At 39.5% G+C, this 21,345-nt stretch overlaps 1 protein-coding gene across 1 annotated transcript; it reads left to right on the forward strand.

The window, feature by feature from the left end:
- Positions 1–10,621: 10,621 nt before the first annotated feature.
- chsy3 (chondroitin sulfate synthase 3) lies at positions 10,622–20,333 on the forward strand. The gene is made up of 3 exons (XM_059358727.1): positions 10,622–11,571; positions 16,410–16,693; positions 17,274–20,333. Exons 1-3 carry the CDS (start codon positions 11,001–11,003, stop codon positions 18,843–18,845), a joined length of 2,427 nt encoding a protein of 808 aa, XP_059214710.1. The 5' UTR covers positions 10,622–11,000; the 3' UTR covers positions 18,846–20,333.
- The last annotated feature ends 1,012 nt before the right edge of the window (positions 20,334–21,345 follow it).

The following is a 21,345-nucleotide window of genomic DNA, read 5'->3' on the forward strand; positions in this document are numbered from 1 at the left end:
AAGATCAAGGCCAAGTAGAACACAAAATCTCTCTTTATGCCGATGATATATTGACATATATTAGTGACCCAGTTTCCTCTGTCCCAGCATTAATGAGAAACTTAAAGGAATATGGAGAATTCTCAGGTTACCAAATTAATCAAAGTCGGAGGCAATGATGCTGGTAGGGCACTGGCCTGTACAATTAACAGGGAGTATTAAATTCCACTGGTCTAATCAAGGGTTCAGATACTTGGGTATCATCATAATGCCTGATGCATCACAGCTATACAAGGCCAACTATGGCAAACTGATGGGCGAAATAAAAAATGACCTCACGAGATGGGAGGTTCTCCCCTTATCCCTAATAGGACGAGTGGAAACAATACGAATGACTATATTACCAAGGCTGCTCTTTATGTTCCAATCTCTACCCATAGACGTCCCAACTTCCACATTCAAAACAATCGATAAATGGCTATCTAAATTTATATGGCAAAACAAAAGACCCAGAATTAGATTGAAAAGAATGTTATGCACAAAAGAAAGGGGGGGGCTTGATTTACCTAATCTGAAAAAATACTATTGGGCGGCTCAGCTTAGATCATTGGTTGCATGGATCTCTCAAGACAATGATACTATATGGGTTAAGATGGAGCAAAGTGACTGCCTAAACTTACCCCTAGACACAATCCCATTTATGAGTCATGACACTTGGAAAATAAATGAAATTAATAATCAGTGTGTGAAAACCACTTTAAGAATATGGTCCAATGTGAGAAAGAAATGAAGACTACCGGCATCAATATCCAGAGCAATGAAGATTGCACATAATACAAACTTTCTTCCATCCAAATTAGGAACAGGGTTCAAGAAATGGGAGCGGAATGGCTTAGTTATGTTAGACCAATTATTTGACGGAGGAGTCCTGATGTCCTATGAGCAGCTCAGACATAAATATAACCTTCCAGCCCATGATTTTTTTTAAATATCTCCAACTGAGACACTACTTACAGAAACACAAAGAATGGGACAAACTATGTACTTTACCCTCTAATATAGAACACTTCTTTATTTTAATAATTAAAGGGACTATTAAGAAGAAAATTATATCACACTTATATAAGATACTACAAGAAGAATTAACAGATAATAGTTTCGACATTAAAGAAAAATGGGAACTGGAAATGAACACCATTATTCCAGATGATAACTGGGAATTGTCATGCAGAGAGGGCCACAAAATTACAAATAGCCCCATCTGGAAGGAATTTGAATGGAAAATTAAGATGAGGTTTTTCAGGACTCCTCTTGTCACATCAAAATTTGTGGACACCTCAAATCAGTGCTGGAGGGGCTGTGGTATGGTAGGAGACCACACACATATATTTTGGGATTGCCCAAAATTGTTAAGATATTGGCTAAACATACAAAATGAAATTAAAAAGTGTTTAAATGTAGATCTTCCCTTAGAACCATCCTGTTTTGTGTTAGGAATATTGCCAGAAGATCTAGATAACAATAATCAAAGGGTATTGCTGAGAATCCTTCTTCTAATTGCTAAGAAGATGATTATAATCTCCTGGCTGAGACCGCAGCCCCCCACAGTAGCACAATGGAGAGAGAAAGTTAAGGATGTTTTTACTATATGGAAAATATAACTGCAAGGTTACACTTGAAAACTGATGTATTCCTGACTAAATGGTCCCCAATTATTTCACATTTTGTTAACTGAAATGACTTTTGATCTGATTGATGTGTTCTATATGTGTGTGTTTTGCTTTTGTTTGATTTATTTATTATTCTTTAACCATTTTATTTTTTCCTCCCTCGCCATTCAAATATGAATAATGAATGTTTGTACACTGTATATTATTTTTCTCGCTTAATGAGCACCACTGCCCACTTTCAAATACGGACTCTGTCTGGATATTGTTGGGATGCCAAACTCCATGGACTACCTCTACCCCATGTACACCTGTGCTGTTTCTTTGAATTTGTGAATGTATGACTGCACCTGGAAAAAAGGAAATAAAAAGAAGTTAAAAAAAAAAAAGGAAAGGGTTGTTTCAACTAGCACCCTGAATGGGTTGGAGGTGACTGGTCTTGGCAGTAACAGCTTCTACAGTCTCCCAGAAGTATTCACACAAAATAAAATGCCTGTGACTAGGGCTGGGTGATATGGACCAGAAGTCATATCCCGATATTTAGGCTGAATATTGATATACGATATATATCCTGATATTTTCAGAGTAAATGTTCAGTCAAAGTCAAATATGACATGTTACAAGTAGTTTTATTGAAACCGTTTATTTAAGTAAACATAAATATTGTATAACAACAGGAGAACCTTTTTTTTTTTTAAATCAAGGATCCATAAAGTGCACATTTAAATAAAAAATATCTTAAATAAGAGCTGCAGCTTGCCTGGAGCAAGGATCACAGTGCAAATTTGAACTATATCGATATATGCAATATGGTCTAACTCCATATAACATTTGAAAATATATCAATATATCTTTTATATCGATATATCGCCCAGCCCTACCTGTGACCACCAGTAACATTATCACACAGGGAGAATTGCGGAAATGGCCATATCTCTGCGATGTACAGATCCCCTGTATTGATGCTGATGTTTAACTGTTGATTGGTACTAACGCCCCTAAGGTGTTGGAACCATGGTCATCAACAGCAGGGAGAATGGCCCATATGCAGTACGAACTGTTCTTGGCTGGGTAGTTAATGGTCCCCTTCATGATGGAGAAAGCAGCAGGCCTAAAACAGTGTTCTCAGTGGCTGCTGTCAATAGGATTTCTGTCTGTAATCTAGAGGAAATGCTGAGCAACCAATACAGTCATGACTTCAATGAGCAAAGTTCAGAGGAACAAGGAGTGTCAAGAGAAGATATAAGTTTCTTAAAGATGATGGATGAGTCAACACAGCTGCAGGATGGACATTACAGCTTGAAAATGCCCTTCAGAAAGGACCAGTTCTCGCTTCCTAACAACCTTTCTATGGTTAAGCAAAGGCTGCTGGGATTAAATGAGAAGTTCAGGAAAGATGAACTATTCCACAAGGAATATACCAGCTTCTTCACTGATGTAATTAAGAACGGCTATGCAGAGAAAGTGCCACAACATCAGCTGGATGGTGAAATTGGAAAGCTCTGGTATATATGCCATCATGGTTTATACCATCCCAAAAAGGCTACATTGCGTGTTGTGTTTGACTGTTCAGCTGAGTTTAAGGGAACTTCTCTCAACAGCCAGCTGCTACAAGGCCCAAACCTGACTAGTTCACTGTTGGGTGTTCTAACCAGATTCAGACAGGAGCCAGTGGCATTTATGGGAGACATTAAATCTATGTTTTGCCAAGTTAGGGTGGCTGAAGAGGACAAAGACTTTCTACGCTTCTTGTGGTGGCCTGAGGGCAATGTGAACCAAGAGATTGAAGAAATTCGAATGGCGTTTCATTTGTTCGGGACCATGTCTTCCCCAAGTTGTGCCAGTTACACACTCAGGAGAACTGCAAAGGACAATCAGGCTATCTTCTCACTAGAGGTTGTGGAAACAGTCAGAAGAAACTTTTATGTTGATGACTGTTTGAAGAGCTCGCCTTCAGACGAGGAGGCAGTTGCCATGGTTCAAACAAAATCTGCCAAAAGGGAGGCTTCACTTTGACAAAGGGTATCAGTAATAGCCGGGCAGTACTGCAATCCTTTGAAGAGGAGTACAGAGCGAAAGACTTGAAGGAACTGGATCTGGATAGAGATGAGCTTCTAGTTGAACGAGCTCTTGGGCTGCAATGGTGTGTAAAGTCAGACACATTTAAGTTCAAAATGGCGATGAAAGAACAACCACGTAGCAGGCGAGGAATGTTGTCTATAATCAGCTCGGTTTATGATCCCCTGGGTATTCTTGCCCCAGTAACCCTCCCAGCTAAAGTCATGCTGCAAGAGCTCTGTCGGACACGTTGTGGATGGGACGATAACATACCTGCAGACATCAGCCATCAGTGGAGAAGTTGGCTGTAATTATCATTATTCGTATTATTGTTATTCATGCATGCTTTTTTAAATTATATATATATATATATATATATATATATATATATATATGCACTCATGCACACGCGCACACACACACACACACACACACACACAGGGGTAACATTATTGTTGTTTAATATTCATTCCCTGTTTGTCTATGTCACTGTATTGTATTATTGCACTATTTGTCTGTCTTTATCACTGTATTGTATTATTGCACAATAAAAAAAAATTAAAAAAGGAAGACCTGAAAGGCTTGGCAGCATTCAAAGTTGAAATATGCATTAAGCCCAAGGACTTTGGACAGCCCATTAAGGCACAGCTGCACAACTTCTCTGATGCTAGCCAGGGTGGATTTGGTACTGTTACTTACCTCAGGATTGAAAACTGTAAGATGGTCCATGTTTCTTTCCTGTAGAGTTACCCCTCTAAAACCAATAACCATTCCCCGTCTGGAGCTTGCAGCTGCTGTTCTGGCTGTGGGTGCGGGTGGATCGGATGTTGAGAGCGGAGTTGGAGCTGCCACTGGGTCATTTAACTTTCTGGACAGACAGCACTGCAGTGCTCAAGTACATAAAAAATGAGGATAAGCGTTTTCATACATTTGTATCAAATAGGGTAACAACTACTAGAGATGCAACTGAAGTCTCTCAGTGGAGGTATATTAATACCAAAGACAACCCTGCAGACTATGCCTCCAGAGGTATGAAGGTTGGAGATCTACTGAATGGGGGTAGCTGGATTGAGGGCATGAAGTTTCTCCTCAACCCAGAAAAGGATTGGCCTGCAGACATCACAGAGGTCACAATTACAGATGATGATTTGGAGGTGAAAAGAGAAGCTACAGTAAATATCATCATTACCCAGGGCTCTCCGACTGCTACAGATCAGCTCTGTAGAGCGTATGCTTTTTACCTGATAATGTAATAAATTCCTCAAAAGTTAATAAACAATTAACTTTGACCTGTTGGTGGCGCTAGAGCTCTTGAGCTAGAGTTGCCTACACAGTATCACCACTTGAAACCAAGTAATGGGTGGTCTGCTGTTAAATTATTACAATATTGGGGAATTATTACATTATCAGGACTTGTGAAATGAAAGCTAACCTCATAATGTAATAACCTCGCATTAATGTTATACTTCATTAAATTATTGGGAAATGCACTTTATTACATTATCGGGAAGTTATTACATTGTCAGGTTTTATACCATTTTCAATGGACTCAAGTGCAGATTTTTATTTCATTATCGGGGTTATTACATTATCAGGAATTTATTACATTATCAGGTTCTACAAGCTCTTATCATACTTTTTGGATTGGAGGAGACTCAAAGTGGCAGTAGCATGGGTTCTCAAATGGAAGAGAATTCTGCTGCAGTTGAAACAAAAGACTTACATGCTCTTGAGCTCCACAGAAAGGAGGCAGATGGATCATCTCTCAATGTGTCACTGGAGATGGAGAGGGCCAAAAGAGCCATTGAAAACCAGATGTTGTCAGCTGAGGATCTCTTGGATGCGGAAATGGCCGTCATTCACTACAGTCAACAGGAGGTTCAAGGAAGAAATTGCTGCCCTATCAGCTGGAAAATCTGTGTCAAGAGATGGTTCTGTGTATAAGCTTGATCCACGTTTACAGGATGGATTTGTGAGAGTAGGAGGACGATTGAGTAAGGCTGCTTTGCCAGAAGAGACTAAGCATCCACTCATTCTCTCAAAAGATCGACATATCTCTACGCTCATATTGAGGCATATTCACCAACAGGTGGGTCATAGTGGTAGAAATCACACTCTGTCCAAGCTGCGCAGAAGGTTTTGGATAACAAATTCTAATGCAGCTGTGAGGAAAATTATATCACAATGCTGCTTCTGCAGGAGATATAAGGGAAGCATAGGTTAGCAAATAATGGCAGACCTACCAAAGGAAAGGCTTCTTCCTGATCTCCCTCCCTTTACAAATGTTGGAGTAGATTACTTCGGGCCTTTGGAAGTAAAGAGAGGTCGAAGTCTCTGTAAACATTATGGTGTCATCTTTACCTGTCTTGAAAGCAGAGCCAGTCATCTGGAAGTAGCTCCATCCCTGGACACTGATGCATGTATTAATGCTATTCGAAGGTTCATCAGTCGAAGAGGACAAGTGTTCTGTACCATACCCTGGACCAGTAGTTCTCAACCTTTTTGAGTCGCAACCCCAAATTTAACATGCATGTTGTCTGTGAAGCCCCCTCACTGAACAGAATCTCACAGTTCAGATCATACAAACTCAGATGATGCGACAAATTTTGGACAAATAATGAAGCAGAGAACAACTAAAACATCTCTCCGTCTGTGCATTTATATATTTTTTTATATTTTATTGTTAGTTTTAATCCAAGTCCTTTGCTATAAGTTTAAAGGTCCATTCTGACCTCCTGAGTGTGTAACAGTCAGCTTCAAGCCAGAGACTCCTTGGAAAGTAATAACTTGCTACTTTGGGATTTGTCACAAAATCACCCAAAAAAGAATCAAATTGACCTCAAAATGACACAAAATGATAAAAAAGACATAAAAAGACCAAACATTACATAAAATTAAGCAAAAAGGGACTCAAATTGACTACAAAATGACCAAAAATGACCACAAAATGACCAGAATAGACACAAAATGACCTTACAAAGATACAAAATGACCAAAAAAAAGGACACAAATTGACAAAAAAAAAAACACAAAATGACAAAAAAGACTAAAACACATGAACACTTTAACACAGTGGAGACAGAGCTGACTTACAAAATGATTTGGCGACCCCCAGAAATCATCTCGCGACCCCAATTGGGGTCGGGACCCCAAGTTTGAGAATAGCTGCCCTGAACAGGCTCCCCGTGGTGACAGCCACAAGAACATATTGAATTCTTCAGACCCCGGGAATGAGAAGTTCGCTCAAACACAATGGCTCTATTTGATATTTATTTATGTGATAGTGACTCTCTAACTGCTCAGTTGTAACCTCCTGTCCCTTGGAAGAATTGCAACATTCAGTTCACAAACTAGAAGTAATGGTGTGGGACATGAAAATTGAAAAGGAACATATACCATAGTTAAATCAACCTCTGATGGAAATCAGACATGACATTAATGAAAGTTAGGAACATGGCCTCTTGAAGCCTCTTTCATAGTGCCGTCCTGTCAAACGGGCCCACAATACAACTCCTAGATTTGATATCTGTAGAAGAATAAGACAGGGATGTCCTCTGAGTCCTTTTTGTTCCTCCTTGTTACTCAAATTATGTCCGTGCATATAAAAAAAGGCTTATTCCAAGATATAACAGCCATAGGCAGAGAATTTAAATTAGCTCAACTGGCCGATGATACCACAATCTTTATATCTAATAGGGAAGAGGTGATTAAAGCAGTTAATTCTATTGAGGAGTTCTCTGCGGTGTCTGGCTTAAAAATGAATCTGAATAAATCTGTGCTATTACAACTAAAGAATTGTGATCAATTGGAAGTCAATGGCATCCCTGTGAAGAATACAGTCACATATTTAGGTGTTGTCACTGATAAAAATGAAAAACTGCGCAGTAACTTAAATTTTGACCCTATAGTGGAACAAATAACAAAAAAATTCAATATGTGGTTGATGAGAGACTTGTCATTGAATGGTAGAGTTTTACTCTCTAAAGCGGAAGGGATATCTCAAGGACACATATACAGCATATGTGTCCTTATCACTGGAAATGCCTACTGCAATATCCAAAAAACTAGATAAAACATTATTCAATCTTATTTGGAGGAACAGATCCCATTATTTAAGGAAAGATAGATTATGTAATATAAGAAGGGATGGTGGTCTTGAGGTATTAACTTTTGAAACATTAAATAATACTTTCAAAACAAATGGTTAACTAATATGATTATTGAGAAAGACAATATATGGAATACTTTTCCAAAACATATTTTTAACTCAATTGGTGGTCTGAAATTTCTGTTTAAGCATGACTATAAGATTGAAAAATTACCTGTTAAATTAGCCAACTTTCATAAACAAGCGCTGCTGGCCTGTGTTAGAAAAATTGCATGAGGAAACCTTGAAAATTGATAATCTGTCACCGACATAAAAAATCTGTCACCAACAGAAAAAAACTCACCATTTTTCTGTGCATTCGTTGATGGGAAATGAAGAGCTGGAGACGTCCAAGTTTCTCAGTTTAACAAAAGTTTTATTACAATACGTCAAAAAATGTGCGCTTTACAGAGATCTCCGGGTTCAAAATTAACTCATGTCCCTGAATACAAACAGACGTGTTTCAGTTCGTGAAGTCTGAACCACGACTCCCTCCCTGGAACCCATTAAAATACTAACATTTGTTTACAAAACATGCTGGTCGATTTCTTCCTGGAAGTTCCGCATTCTTGATCCGCTCATTCGCCAGTTTTAATGCATACAACGGCACGTCATGCCACCTGGTTGCTTGCTGCCGAAACCAGGCCTTGCCCTGACCTACTAACAAACTTGTTAGCACAAACATTTTTCCTTGTTATGACTTACAGAGATTCTCACACGGGATTTTCATTCGGCCTTCTGTGGTCTCCCCTCTCCAGACACACACACATACACACACACACACACTCACAAATGCACATACACACACAGCAAAAACTGTGCATCAATATATCTGGATGTCATTCTTTGTGATTTATAGAATCTTAATCAGTTTAAGCAAATGGAATATATGTAATTAAAGTAATCATAGTTTTCTACATCAATATTAACACACAAACACAATCAATGTATCAAATCATATTGTCTGACTTAATACAAATGCATAGAGATATTTATTACAGTCAAGGTTTGACCTTTGATAGTGACCTGCGTCACTCACAGAGAACAGAGACAGAGAAGCAGAAATAAAGCATAAAATAATTTACCAATATAGAAAATAATCAATTATTTTAACACCTGGAAAATGGTAGACAAGCATAATTTCTCGCCAACTAGATATTACATTTGGAATAACAAGAATATTCAATACAAAAATAAATGATACCATAAGAAGAACTGGGCCCTCAGCAAAATATTTTTGGACAGCATTATATGGGGATATTGACTGGAGGCAAATTTGGCTACTTGGGGATAATTTGTCTTGAATAATAAAGTTAAAGAGGTCTCCTTTAAAATAATGCATGAAATATATTCAGCAAAAAAAAACCTTAGAGAGATTTAAGCTTGATATCGAGTATTCTTGTGTGTTCTGTGGTTTAGGCGAGGAAACAATTTGTCATCTGTTTTATAACTGTGTATATGCTCGAATATTCCGGAAGGATGTGCAAAATTTTGTCAACCGGACAATTGGACAAGCAATCCACTTTAAGGAAAAAGACATTATTAATTGTTTTGAAGAAAATCAGAGGGAAAAGGACTTGAGGTTTTTTTGTACAGTTACTTCTGTTTTTAGGGAAATTTCACATACATAAGAAGAAATGGGCTGACTCCAAACCCAGTTTTGTTCACTTTCTACAGGAACTGAAGCAATACTGCTCTTCTATTAAAGGACTTAAGACCAAGAAGGCTCTGCAAACTGACTTTGTTTTGGACCAATACTTTATTGATTGAGGAATCTTGCATCATGTTTTTTTAGTTATTTATTTTTTGTTTTGTCTGTTTCTTACCCTGTGCTTATTTTGGAATTGCTGTTTATCTGCTTTTGTTTGTGTTATTCTTTCTTAACCCCCTGGCAAATACTGTATATATTGTAAATTGTTATTGTGAATTAATTTTAAAAAGCCGACATTGTGCGCCAGCGTGGAGTATATAAGCAGCCCATATTAATCGATCGTGGAACAGCCGGGAGCAGCCAATACGATGTCGCAAAAAGTGGTGAAAATCAGCGCTGAAGGAGCTTTTACGTGAAAACGTAATAATGTTTGGACTGTATCTTCATTCTTCAGATTGTGTATAACCATGCACCTTGCTGCAGGACACAGCTGGAAGAACTACAGCAGCAAGCAATGATGAAACTGAGAAACGCCTCGTCAAATTGTGAGGTTTAAAAAAAGAAAAAAGAAAAATGAGTGTAAACTTTCCGCACGGACATGACAAAAGTGACGCGCGCGCGTACAGAAACGTCGCGGAACTGACTTTTGGGATTTTGTTTGCGCCCGTCGGGAATTATTTGACACACAGCTAAAGTTAGCTCGACAGTTAGCCTGCCCCGGAGCAGGCTAGCACTGTGGTGTAAGTTACCATGGTTACTGAGCGGGGAGTCACATAGGCCACTTTGATGTAACGCATCTCTCACTTAAATTAGCGAGGTTTACCATATCATACCAGGCTTTCCCTTAATCCGCCTTGATGGAACACCCCTCAGTGTGCATGTGTTTGCAACCTGATGGAGTAACAGCGGGAACGGCCAATCACACAAGAAACTGCAGAGCCAATGGAGGAGCTTGTGGGCGGGCTAAACTAAGGGAAACAGGCTTCAGCTTGAGCGGTCGTTTTCCGCTTGGTCCTAGTGCCAGACGCTTCTCTTTTTGACAAAAACGGCCTTTTGCAACAGTGCAGGGGACATGTCCCCTTTGCCCCCCCCCCCCCCCCCCCCAACAAAAAAAAAAAAAACGTCCGTGGCCGCAACACTGTGGAGAATAACAAAAAGCCCGTAGAACAGGACCGAGTTGGGACGTGTACGATGCAACGCTACTTCAAGTTGTAATGGAACTCCGTTAACAGTTGGCTGTGGGCTCTGTCCAGGTTAAAGCAGCTTTAATGGGACTGGACTGGATATGGTGAAGGGGATGTTTACAGCCCCGGGAATGATATCAGAGGTGTAGGTGTGTTTTTCCACATCAGGTAGGACACATAATGCTCCATAGAGAGATGATGGATGCTCCCGGGCCTACACGTCACACCTCACCACACTACGGTAGCATTCATTACACTTAATAACAAAACAAATCAAAGCCAGTCCAGCTAAAGTCTCTGCAGGGGGAGCAGCGATGGCTGTCAAATCAAGGAAGCCGTGGACGACCGTGATTTTCGGCGTGTTTGTGGGATTCACTGCGTCGTCTTGGTTCATCGTACCTCAAGTTCTGGAGAGTAAGGGAAAGAAATCTCCCGTGTGTGTGTATTACAGTGACTCCTCTGCCGGTAAAGGTCCTGCCATCCCCGGGAACACGGCGACGAGAGGCCGGGACAGCCCCCGTTCCAGTCAGGAGGAGGACAGGTCCAGTCCGGGGAACAGGACCGGTAGCGGGGACAAAGGGAGACCCGGGAGCAGACCCAAGCGTTTCCTCTACGTCGGCGTGATGACAGCCAAAAAATATGTGCGGTCTCGCGCCGTGGCAGCGTTCAACACCTGGGCCAGCTCCATCCCCGGGAAGGTGGAGTTCTTCTCCAGCGCTGGCTCCGGCTCCATCCACGTCCCCCTCCCTTTGGTTTCTCTGGAAGATGTGGACGACTCCTACCCACCACAGAAGAAGTCCTTCATGATGCTGAAGTACATCCACGACCACTACCTGGATCAGTACGAGTGGTTCATGAGGGCAGATGATGACGTTTATATCAGAGGTGACTATTCTGTTCACGTGGAGCTGGTGCGTGCGTGTGTATGTGTGTGTGTGTGTCTGTTAGGGTTGTCACAATACTAACATTTTCAACCCGATACCGATACTCTGGAAAATATTCGATAATCGATACCAATTTCGATACCACCAGGATAAAAACAATGACCCCAAAATTTAACAGAAATATTTTTATTAACAAGAAAAATGCAACATGTAAAAATGAACAGAAACACAGGTGAAATATTTATAATAAAAAACAGTTGTGCAAAAAGAAACTGCAACTATGATAACAAGCTTCAGATCTGAGGTAGTGCAAAAAATAAATAAATACAATAAACAATAAGAACAATATTTTCGGCTGTGTGTGTTGCTGTTTGGTTGCAGGTCGACTTTTCTCTGCTTCATTCTGGGACTTCAAGAGAGAAAATAACACTTTTCAGTCACCAACATTTATGTAAACTTATTATCGATACTTTTGGAAAACAACATTTTAGTATCGATACTTTTTTGAGTATCAATACTTTTGACAACCCTAGTGTCTGTGTGTGTGCGTCTGTGTCTGTGTGTCTGTGTGTGTTCACCTGTAAAGTTTCTTGACTTCATCATCCACGGTTGTACCTTAATCAAACAAATGAAACCATTTGTTGCACAGACCTTGTGCCATTACTTGATGAGAATGGCTGTTTAGGGACACCAGTATGCAGAGATATTCAAATACTTGGGGCCAAAACAGAACATTGGCATTTTCACTAAACTGTATGGTATTATCATAAAGTCAGAGGTCAAAAGAACCTTTAAACAAAGAGCCAAGTAAGTTTTTCCTTCGCTAAAATGTAGCCTGAGTGCAGTATCTTCAGGGTAGCATTAAGAGGCCTACTACAGCTTCTGAAAGACAATTAGTCTGCTAGAAGAGCTCCTGTGGGCTCCGAGGGTCCTTTGATGAGAATCTGAGAATTTAGCATAGTCATGGAAACAAACCTCTAAGATAGAAAATTAGTGTGGAAGAGAAAACACAAGGTGACCATCTGTGGTACAAATATGTAGTACACATCCAAAACAGTTTACACACCCACTTCCTGCTTCAACGCTGTGCTACTGTGCTAAATGTAGCTTGAACACAGTTTTCATTTGCAGTGCGGGATTATTATTAATAATATTATTATTGGACGGAGTTACATTGATTCCCCCCCCCCCCCCCCCCCCCCCCCCCCCCCCCCCCCCCCCAAACTGTCTCAGTCTGATCCCCTGACTGCTCATGTCTCTTAAGACTTTTTGTAGATAATAGGTTAAGGTTGCAAGACAGAGAGTGTTGTTTTATTTTCCCCCCAAAAAATTTTTGACAATTTTTTCTCTCCCTCCACACTCTGGCGATGATGTCACACACTGTGACATGAACAGTCCATGCAATACACACCCATTATAATCAGAATTTCTCCAAAAATGATCATGGTCATTGAACAGGGATTGATAAAAAACTATATGACCTATCGAAACGTGGATTAATACACCAATACACAAGACTTGTGTCTACTGTTTAAAGTTTAAATGGAGTCTCTATTATGCTGAAGAAGTAGACGTTTGAGAATCTCCAATTATTGTTTTTTTTTTCGCTCATTTTTTTGGCCGTCCCATTCACTTCAACGCAAAATTTTGGGCAGTTTCAAAGTTCGTATTCCGTAGAGAAAAGTAATAGCACACCGATCCCGATCAAACCGCACGTTTTGATATATACTTTGTAGTTTTTGTAGGACTAGTAGCGGGACGAAATTGTGTCCGGAAGAGGAAGAAGAAAAAATCCAAAGTATAACAATAGTGCTCGGGCCTTTGCGATTGCCCCGTGGCCCTAATACTAATAACAGTCATACAATTGACTTGTATAGCACTTTAAAAAGTACTGAAAGTCACTTTACATTATAAAAGACAATAGCAAGAAACAGTGTAAACAATATGTAAAAAAAAAACCCAGCTACAACTAAGGACAGTAAAAACAACGACAGAAAACAGAAACAACAAGATCTGCCGGTTAAATCATGAGAAGGAAACTTGAGCCTGAGACGCAAGACAAAGTCCTCACAGTTTTGTTAATGTCTCAAGTGTTTCACTACTGAAATGGAAATGTGCCTTGTAGTTTCATATTGGCTGGGAACTCAATTCATTCATTCATTACCATTAACCGCTTATCCGCAATCGGGTCGCGAGGGGCTGGAGCCTATCCCAGCTGTCATTGGGCGAGAGGTAGGGTACACCCTGGACAGGAACTCAATAATATCATAAAACTAGAAAATTTCCTCTGGGGGAAATTTTGAAAGGGCCATGGGGGCTACTGCCGGTGTGTGTACACTATGATGAGATTCTTCAGAGATTTCAAACAATTAATACTAGTAATGTTATGATACTATTCCTCTTCAAGTATTTATTTATACAGCAACCTATGCCCTTTAACCTCAAAATGTGTGTGTGTGTGTGTGTGTGTGTGAAACATTTGTATCTGGAGGAGTGTGCGCGCTTACGCGCGCGTGTGTGTGTGTGTGTGTGTGTGCGTGCGTGTATCTTTAACTGTTATTACATTAAATGACCAGTGTGTGTGTGCGTGCGTGTATCTTTAACTGTTATTACATTAAATGACCAGTGTGTGTGTGTGCGTGCGTGTACCTTTAACTGATATTACATTAAATGACCAGTGTGTGTGTGCGTGTGTGTATCTTTAACTGTTATTACATTAAATGACCAGTGTGTGTGTGTGTGTGTGTGTGTGTGCGTGTATCTTTAACTGATATTACATTAAATGACCATTGTGTGTGTGCGTGCGTGTATCTTTAACTGTTATTACATTAAATGACCAGTGTGTGTGTGCGTGCGTGTATCTTTAACTGTTATTACATTAAATGACCAGTGTGTGTGTGTGCGTGCGTACCTATCATTGATCCGACTTCACTTTGAGCGTCCTGAGTTCTTCCTGAACCTCTACATATTTTTTTTTTTCAGAAAAATGAAAAAATAGCTTTGTTAGAGCGATCTAAAAAAACAGTTAAATCTCACTTTTTCCGAAATCTTCCTGCGTTTTTAATATGGGACCCAATGAGGCTGTTGGTGGTTTTGGTGGCGCATCTTTGCGTTGTACGCCCAAACTATAACTCTGACAGCTTTACCAGAGGATTGTGAGTGAGAAGACAAATTTTCCTACATTTCTATGTATAAATCATTTCTGTAGAGTGGAATTTGCGGCCTGGAGTGCAGTTTTCAAATTTATTTTTTGACAGTTTTACCTCTCCCTCTACACTCTGAGCGATGACATCACACACTCTGACACGAACATTCCGTGCAATACACACCCATTATAATCTCAGAATTTCTCCAAAAATGATCATGGTCATTGAACAGGGATTGATAAAAAACTATATGACCTATCGAAATGCAAATTAATACACCAATACACAAGACTTGTGTCTACTGTTTAAAGTTTAAATGGAGTCTCTAGGTGAAATTATGCCGGAGAAGTAGACGTCTGAAAATCTTCAAGCTTCGCCCTGAGCACTGGTCCCTACAGCTATTGCTGTATGGGACCAGTGCTCGGTGCGATTGCCCCGAGGCCCTAATGATACAAATAAATGAAAAATAACATTCCCAAATTCTGTTAGTTTTATATTTTATTAAATATTTCCCAATATACTTTTTTTAAAACTTGCATTGCACATTGATGGATATGATAACATAATATGTTTGGCCTGCTCAATAAAATTATTAAAACATTGTAGAAAGTTATATTTTCCAGAAGTTTGCAACCTTACCCAGAGGGATGACTGCACAATGAAACCTAGGGGTGGCCGATATGGCCCTAAAAGAAAAAATAGTATTTTTGTGATAACGATACTTGACGATATTAAAAATATATTGAAAAATATATAGAAAGAGATTTTTTAGTCTGTATAAATAAATAAAAATCGTACAACAAAATAAAAATCAATCATAAATCTAAATGTATTGTAAATTGCTAATCTCAACAGTTGCCAAATAAAAAAAAATTACTCTTGACTCTTATTAGCAAATAATAATAAAAAAAAAAACATCTAGGTGGTCCAGGGTGCCCCCAGGAGAAAATTTTGTTCATTTTATAGTACAATGTGATCAATCTAAATGTAAGCAAACACCGCAGATAACATTTTTCACAGTCAACAGGGCTTTCCACTAGGACATGGAGCAGCCAGACTGTGTGGACTAGAGACATTTTCTTCATAAAAGCCCAAATTTGGCACTTCTCACACATTCCAATGCCACTATTCCATCATATACACTGATCTTAATCATTGCCTATTATAATTAATTATTGTAAAGGAGAATAAGGGTTCTTCTATGATTTATTTAAGGCATCTTATTTTGACAGTCTTGTAAATTCTCAGGTGGATTCAGTGCTTTTATTTTGAAAGCGGCGTTGTTTAGCGACAGGAAGTAACAATAGCTTTTTGTGATTAAAACCAAAACAACTTTAATTGTTAGCTAATGTTAGCTCGCGGCTAACAAATGGCATAATGCAACAGTGTGTTTCGGCCGCTTGGACCTCTGACAAGACCGGACAGGTTGATGTTATGAATAGTGTAGATATACTTTCAGTAGCTTGAAATGTGACGTTAGCGCAGCACATGAGACTATAGTGGGTCGCCACCGTCTAGGTCATTAATGGGAAATCCTTACACCACTACGTCAAGAAGTAGGAATGTTGCCAATATCATGATATGCATTTTTTTTACCCATAAAAAAATATACCGGTATAATCGTGAACAATACGATATGTCACACCCCTAATGAAACCCCCTTTCTAATTACTCTCACATCCCACTTTGCCAGGTGAGAAGCTGGAGTTGTTCCTGCGGTCACTGAACAGCAGCAAGCCCCTTTATCTGGGCCAGACAGGCCTGGGCATGGCTGAGGAGCTGGGCAGACTGGCACTAGAGCCAGGGGAGAACTTCTGTATGGGAGGTCCTGGGATGATCTTCAGCAGGGAGGTTCTACGCAGAATGGTCCCTCACGTTAGCGCCTGTCTGAGAGAGATGTACACCACCCATGAGGATGTTGAAGTGGGCCGATGTGTGCGACGCTTTGGAGGAACTCAGTGTGTTTGGTCTTATGAGGTATGAATTCAACACAAGGTTATTATAGTTAACGAAAATGAAGTAACAAATGTGTTTGAAAACACATTTTTGTTAACTGAAATAAAAAAAAATAAAAAAATGATTTAAACAAAAAAAACGATAACTAACTGAAACTGTATTGTGTGGTTACAAAACTAACTAAAATCAACAAATTGTAGTGAAAATGTCCTTGACTTAAACTTATTGGGGCTGAGATGGATCAGACAAAGGAGATAAAGGCAACATTTATTGTGACCTTATTGAATCTGGCACCCAACAAATACCTCATTACAAAAAAACTAAAACTAATAAAAACTAAACTAAAACTAAGCATTTTCCAAAAAATAAAAAACGAATTAAAACTAGCAAACTCACTCTAAAAACTCATTAAAACTAACTGAATTTGAAAACAAAAATTCACAAAGAAATTAAAACTGAAACTAATGAAAAATCCAAAACTATTATAACCTTAATTCAGCAGACTGTCCCCATAAAAAACAGTTGGTATAGTTTGGTAGAGTTGAGATTGTTGTTTGTTCTGATCCATGCTCTTATTATGGTGTTTCAACTCTTCCCACAGATGCAGCAGCTCTTCTATGAGAACTATGAACACAACAAGAAAGGTTTCATTGAAGAACTTCACAGTAGCAAGATCCATAATGCCATTACACTTCACCCTAACAAACAGCCTGCCTACCAGTACCGTCTCCATAGCTTCATGCTGAGTCGTGAGATCTCCAGGCTATGCTACCGTAGCATCCTGCTTCACCGCGATGGCCTGATGATGAGTTACCTCAGTGATACAGAAGTACTGTGGGAGGACCAACAGCTGGGCTCCCCACCATCCTACATGCGCTTCAAGCCCAGTGAGAGAAATGATGTCATTGAGTGGGATTTCTTGACGGGCCGCTATGTTTATTCTGCTTCTGAGAACAAGATTGGCAGGCAAAACCTCGGGAACTTATTTCGGACTGCACTAGAAGGCATTATACTGCAAGTCATGGAAATGATTAATGAGAATTCTAAAACACGTGGCCGTGTAATTGACTTCAAAGAGATTCAGTATGGCTACTACAGGGTGGATCCAATGCATGGTGCAGAATACATCATAGACTTACTGCTTCTCTACAAGAAACATAAGGGACGCAAAATAACAGTGCCTGTGAGGCGGCATGCTTATCTTCAGCAATCCTTTAGTCGACCATTTTTTACTGAAACCGAAGAGTTAGATGTGACTCAACTTGTGGCTGCCATCAACTCTGAATCCAAATCCCTGTCTTTCCTGTCCAACTCACTGAGGTTCTTGTCACCTTTCCAGGTCTTTGAATCAAACAGGGACATGTGGGAGCAAAGCCAGAGAAAGATCCACATCCTGGTTCCATTATCTGGTCGATATGGCACCTTTGTCCGCTTTATGGAGAACTTTGAGAAAGTGTGTTTGATACCCAAACAAAATGTTAAGCTCACTATCATTCTGATGGACAACGGGTTCAATCAGAACAGAGGAGACCACATTCAGTTGGTCAAAGACTACTACAGGGAGTATCCCAAAGCTGACCTGTCCATAGTCACTATGATGGGCAACTTTTCACGAGGACTGGCTCTTGAGCTGGGCTCCTCACAGCTTGATAATGACTCTCTACTCTTCTTCTGTGATGTTGATCTTATCTTTAGTGGTGATGCCTTGCAACGCTGCAGAGACAATGCTGTCCAAGGGAGACAAGTCTATTTCCCAGTTGTCTTTAGTCAGTACAACCCCAAGATAGTGTATTCTGAGAAGGCCCCACGAGAAAACCAGTTTGTGCTGACCAAGAAAAGTGGTTTCTGGCGAGATTATGGATTTGGAATCACCTGCATTTTTAAGAGCGATTTACTAAAAGCTGGAGGTTTTGACACGGCAATATCCGGCTGGGGGTTAGAGGACGTAGATTTGTTCACAAAAGTTATTAATTCTGGTTTAAAAGTGTTCCGTAGTCAAGAACCAGGAATTGTCCACATCTATCATCCCGTCCACTGCAACACAAGTCTTGAACAGAAGCAACACAAAATGTGCCTTGGGTCAAGAGCGAGTACGTTTGCATCGACGATGCGGTTAGCAGAGCTGTGGCTGGAGAAACACATAGAGGCAGGCTATAACAGAACTTCATCCTGACATCCCAGTCCTCTTTGACTACTCCATACAAGCTTACCTCAGTTCTGCTTGAGTGCACACAGGGATGGACTTGTGTGTGTGTTGTAGTGTGACTGTCCCTCATTGGAGAAGGACATCACTGGTTAAGACCACACACTACCTAAATCTAAACAGATTCAGGGTACATCCATGTTTTGGAAGCCAGCATAATACAACAAGTGTCTGCTAGGGCTGCACTATTATGGCCAAAATGATAATCCCAATTATTTTGATCAATATTGTAATCACGATTATTTTGATCAATATTGTAATCACGATTATTAATCATGATTATTCATCATGTTAGGGAAAACATATTAAACAAACAATAGGAACAGTTTTTAGTGTGTGTACAGAGTGTCTGGTGCTCGTTGTAAACAAACAGAGATCGCTAAGTGAACGCTTCCTGCAGCAGCAGCACATACACACTGTACTGCTACAGAGCTAACTGTTAGCCTATTAGCAATTTGCAGACTGGACGCTAAGGGGTTAACATCCCCTCTGGCTCTGCAGCTGGGAGAGACTGCTGCAGGAGGACTGTGCCGCTTCGACTCGTTCTTACTCTTCTTAACGAGCCTCGTTAAGAAGAGTAAGAACGAGTCTCCAAAAGTCTCCAATAACAGCAGAAAAAGTCGCTGGATTTGTCGCCAGTCATTTTTTTTTTAAAATAGTTGCTAAGGGCGTCTGAAAAGTCGCTAAATATAGCAACAAAGTTGCTAAGTTGGCAACACTGCTTCGCCGGCTTTTACAAATGGTGCCTGTTGTTGTGGCGTTCAGTAGTAAGTCACATCCTGCTTAGCGCTTAGCTTTAGGCAGCTACAGGAAACCTTAACTATGCGTTCTCCCCCTGGTGGTTGGTTGACTACTGGTGAAGAAAGTGCTTGACTAGATATGCAGGAGAGTCGCATTTTAAAATGGAAATATTGCCGACGATCAGGTTAATTTAATCATGGCGGCCAAAATCGTGATCACGATTAAAATTTGATTAATTGTGCAGCCCTAGTTCAGAGAGTGTCGAGTTAAAATCTTCCAGAGGATTGGATACAGCCCCTCAAAGCCAATGATGCAGCCAATGATCATCTTATCAAGGTGTTGGGTAATATCAGTTCATATCCAAATGTGTGGACAGATCTGACACCTGCAGTGATTTGGGACTGGACCGGACTGAGCAGGTCAGTTCTTCTCATGGCCATGGGACATTCACACAGTTTAATTTCTATGTTTGCTTGTTTTTGTCTTATTCAGATTTTACTGTAATCCTCCAAAAGACATTGTCACGCTGATCAAAGGTTTACTTCAGCATGACTTCATGGTTTCTCCTGGACTGTAATAAATAGTTATTATATTAGCATTCTCTTTCTGCCATTATTATCTCATTTTCAATTCTGCCTCAGGACAACATTTTATCACCCAGTGCACTACACTGCCCTACAAAGTCTAACAGTCTACATTTTTGGTCAAAATTGAGTTATAACTAAAAATGAACTCCTTGATGTCTGTTTTATCTTGTGACAAAGATTTCAATTTTGCTTTATTTCAGAGAAATATTTAAATAAAAAACACAATATACAACTCAACACCAAGCAGTAATTGCACTAACCACCATCTGCTTTGGATATATATACGAATTTAAACATACAAATGATATAAATGATATGTTTATTTGAAAGGGAAATTATTATCTAGATAGTGATGGAGTAAAACAGTGAGATAAAATGATATTAAGACTAAAATAACATTTCTTTATAATATTAAGAACTAAAATACACAAATCGTTGAATTGAGTTGTTAAACACTTTTTAAAACACTGATAACAAAATCAATTTGAAAATGTTTATTCACTGAAAACAAAATATAAAAGCTGAAGGAAGACAGTGCACTATAACTATAACTATGTTTTTGGGATCAAAGGTAAAATAAATCAAATATTTTTGAGCATAAAAATTACATAATCAATACATGTAGAAATAAGTGTCATATCACTGACCTACCTATAACCAATTTGACTGGCCAGTTAAAACGCGTTAAAAACTTTTATAGCAGTTTTTCTCAGTTTTACCTTTTGCATAGTTACTGCAGTTAGAATTTGTAGGACAGTACAGCCCTTAGCATCAAGTGATATGGTACCCACTGCCTATTATGTATTGAATCTTGAACCTGAACGTCCTGACTAATTCTATTTCTATGGTTAATAAACTGATTAACACATAACATTTATCATAATGAGAAACTGAGCAGATAGTTGTCATGAGTGCAGCAGCTGTTTTCAGACCTCTGACTATGCTTTTTCAGCGATACAAAATTAACCCTTAATAGGGCACTCTATTCCAAATTTCAACCCTAGAGAATATTGGAGGATATTACATACAGCCAGAAATGTGTAAAAAAAAAACATACGGACCCGGGGGAGGAGGATAATATTTTGAGAAATAAATTTACGAGATTAAAGTGGCAAATCTATGAGAAAAAATGTGCAGATTTA

Source organism: Centropristis striata, chromosome 19 (assembly GCF_030273125.1).
Source record: "Centropristis striata isolate RG_2023a ecotype Rhode Island chromosome 19, C.striata_1.0, whole genome shotgun sequence".
Classification (NCBI taxonomy): domain Eukaryota; kingdom Metazoa; phylum Chordata; class Actinopteri; order Perciformes; family Serranidae; genus Centropristis; species Centropristis striata.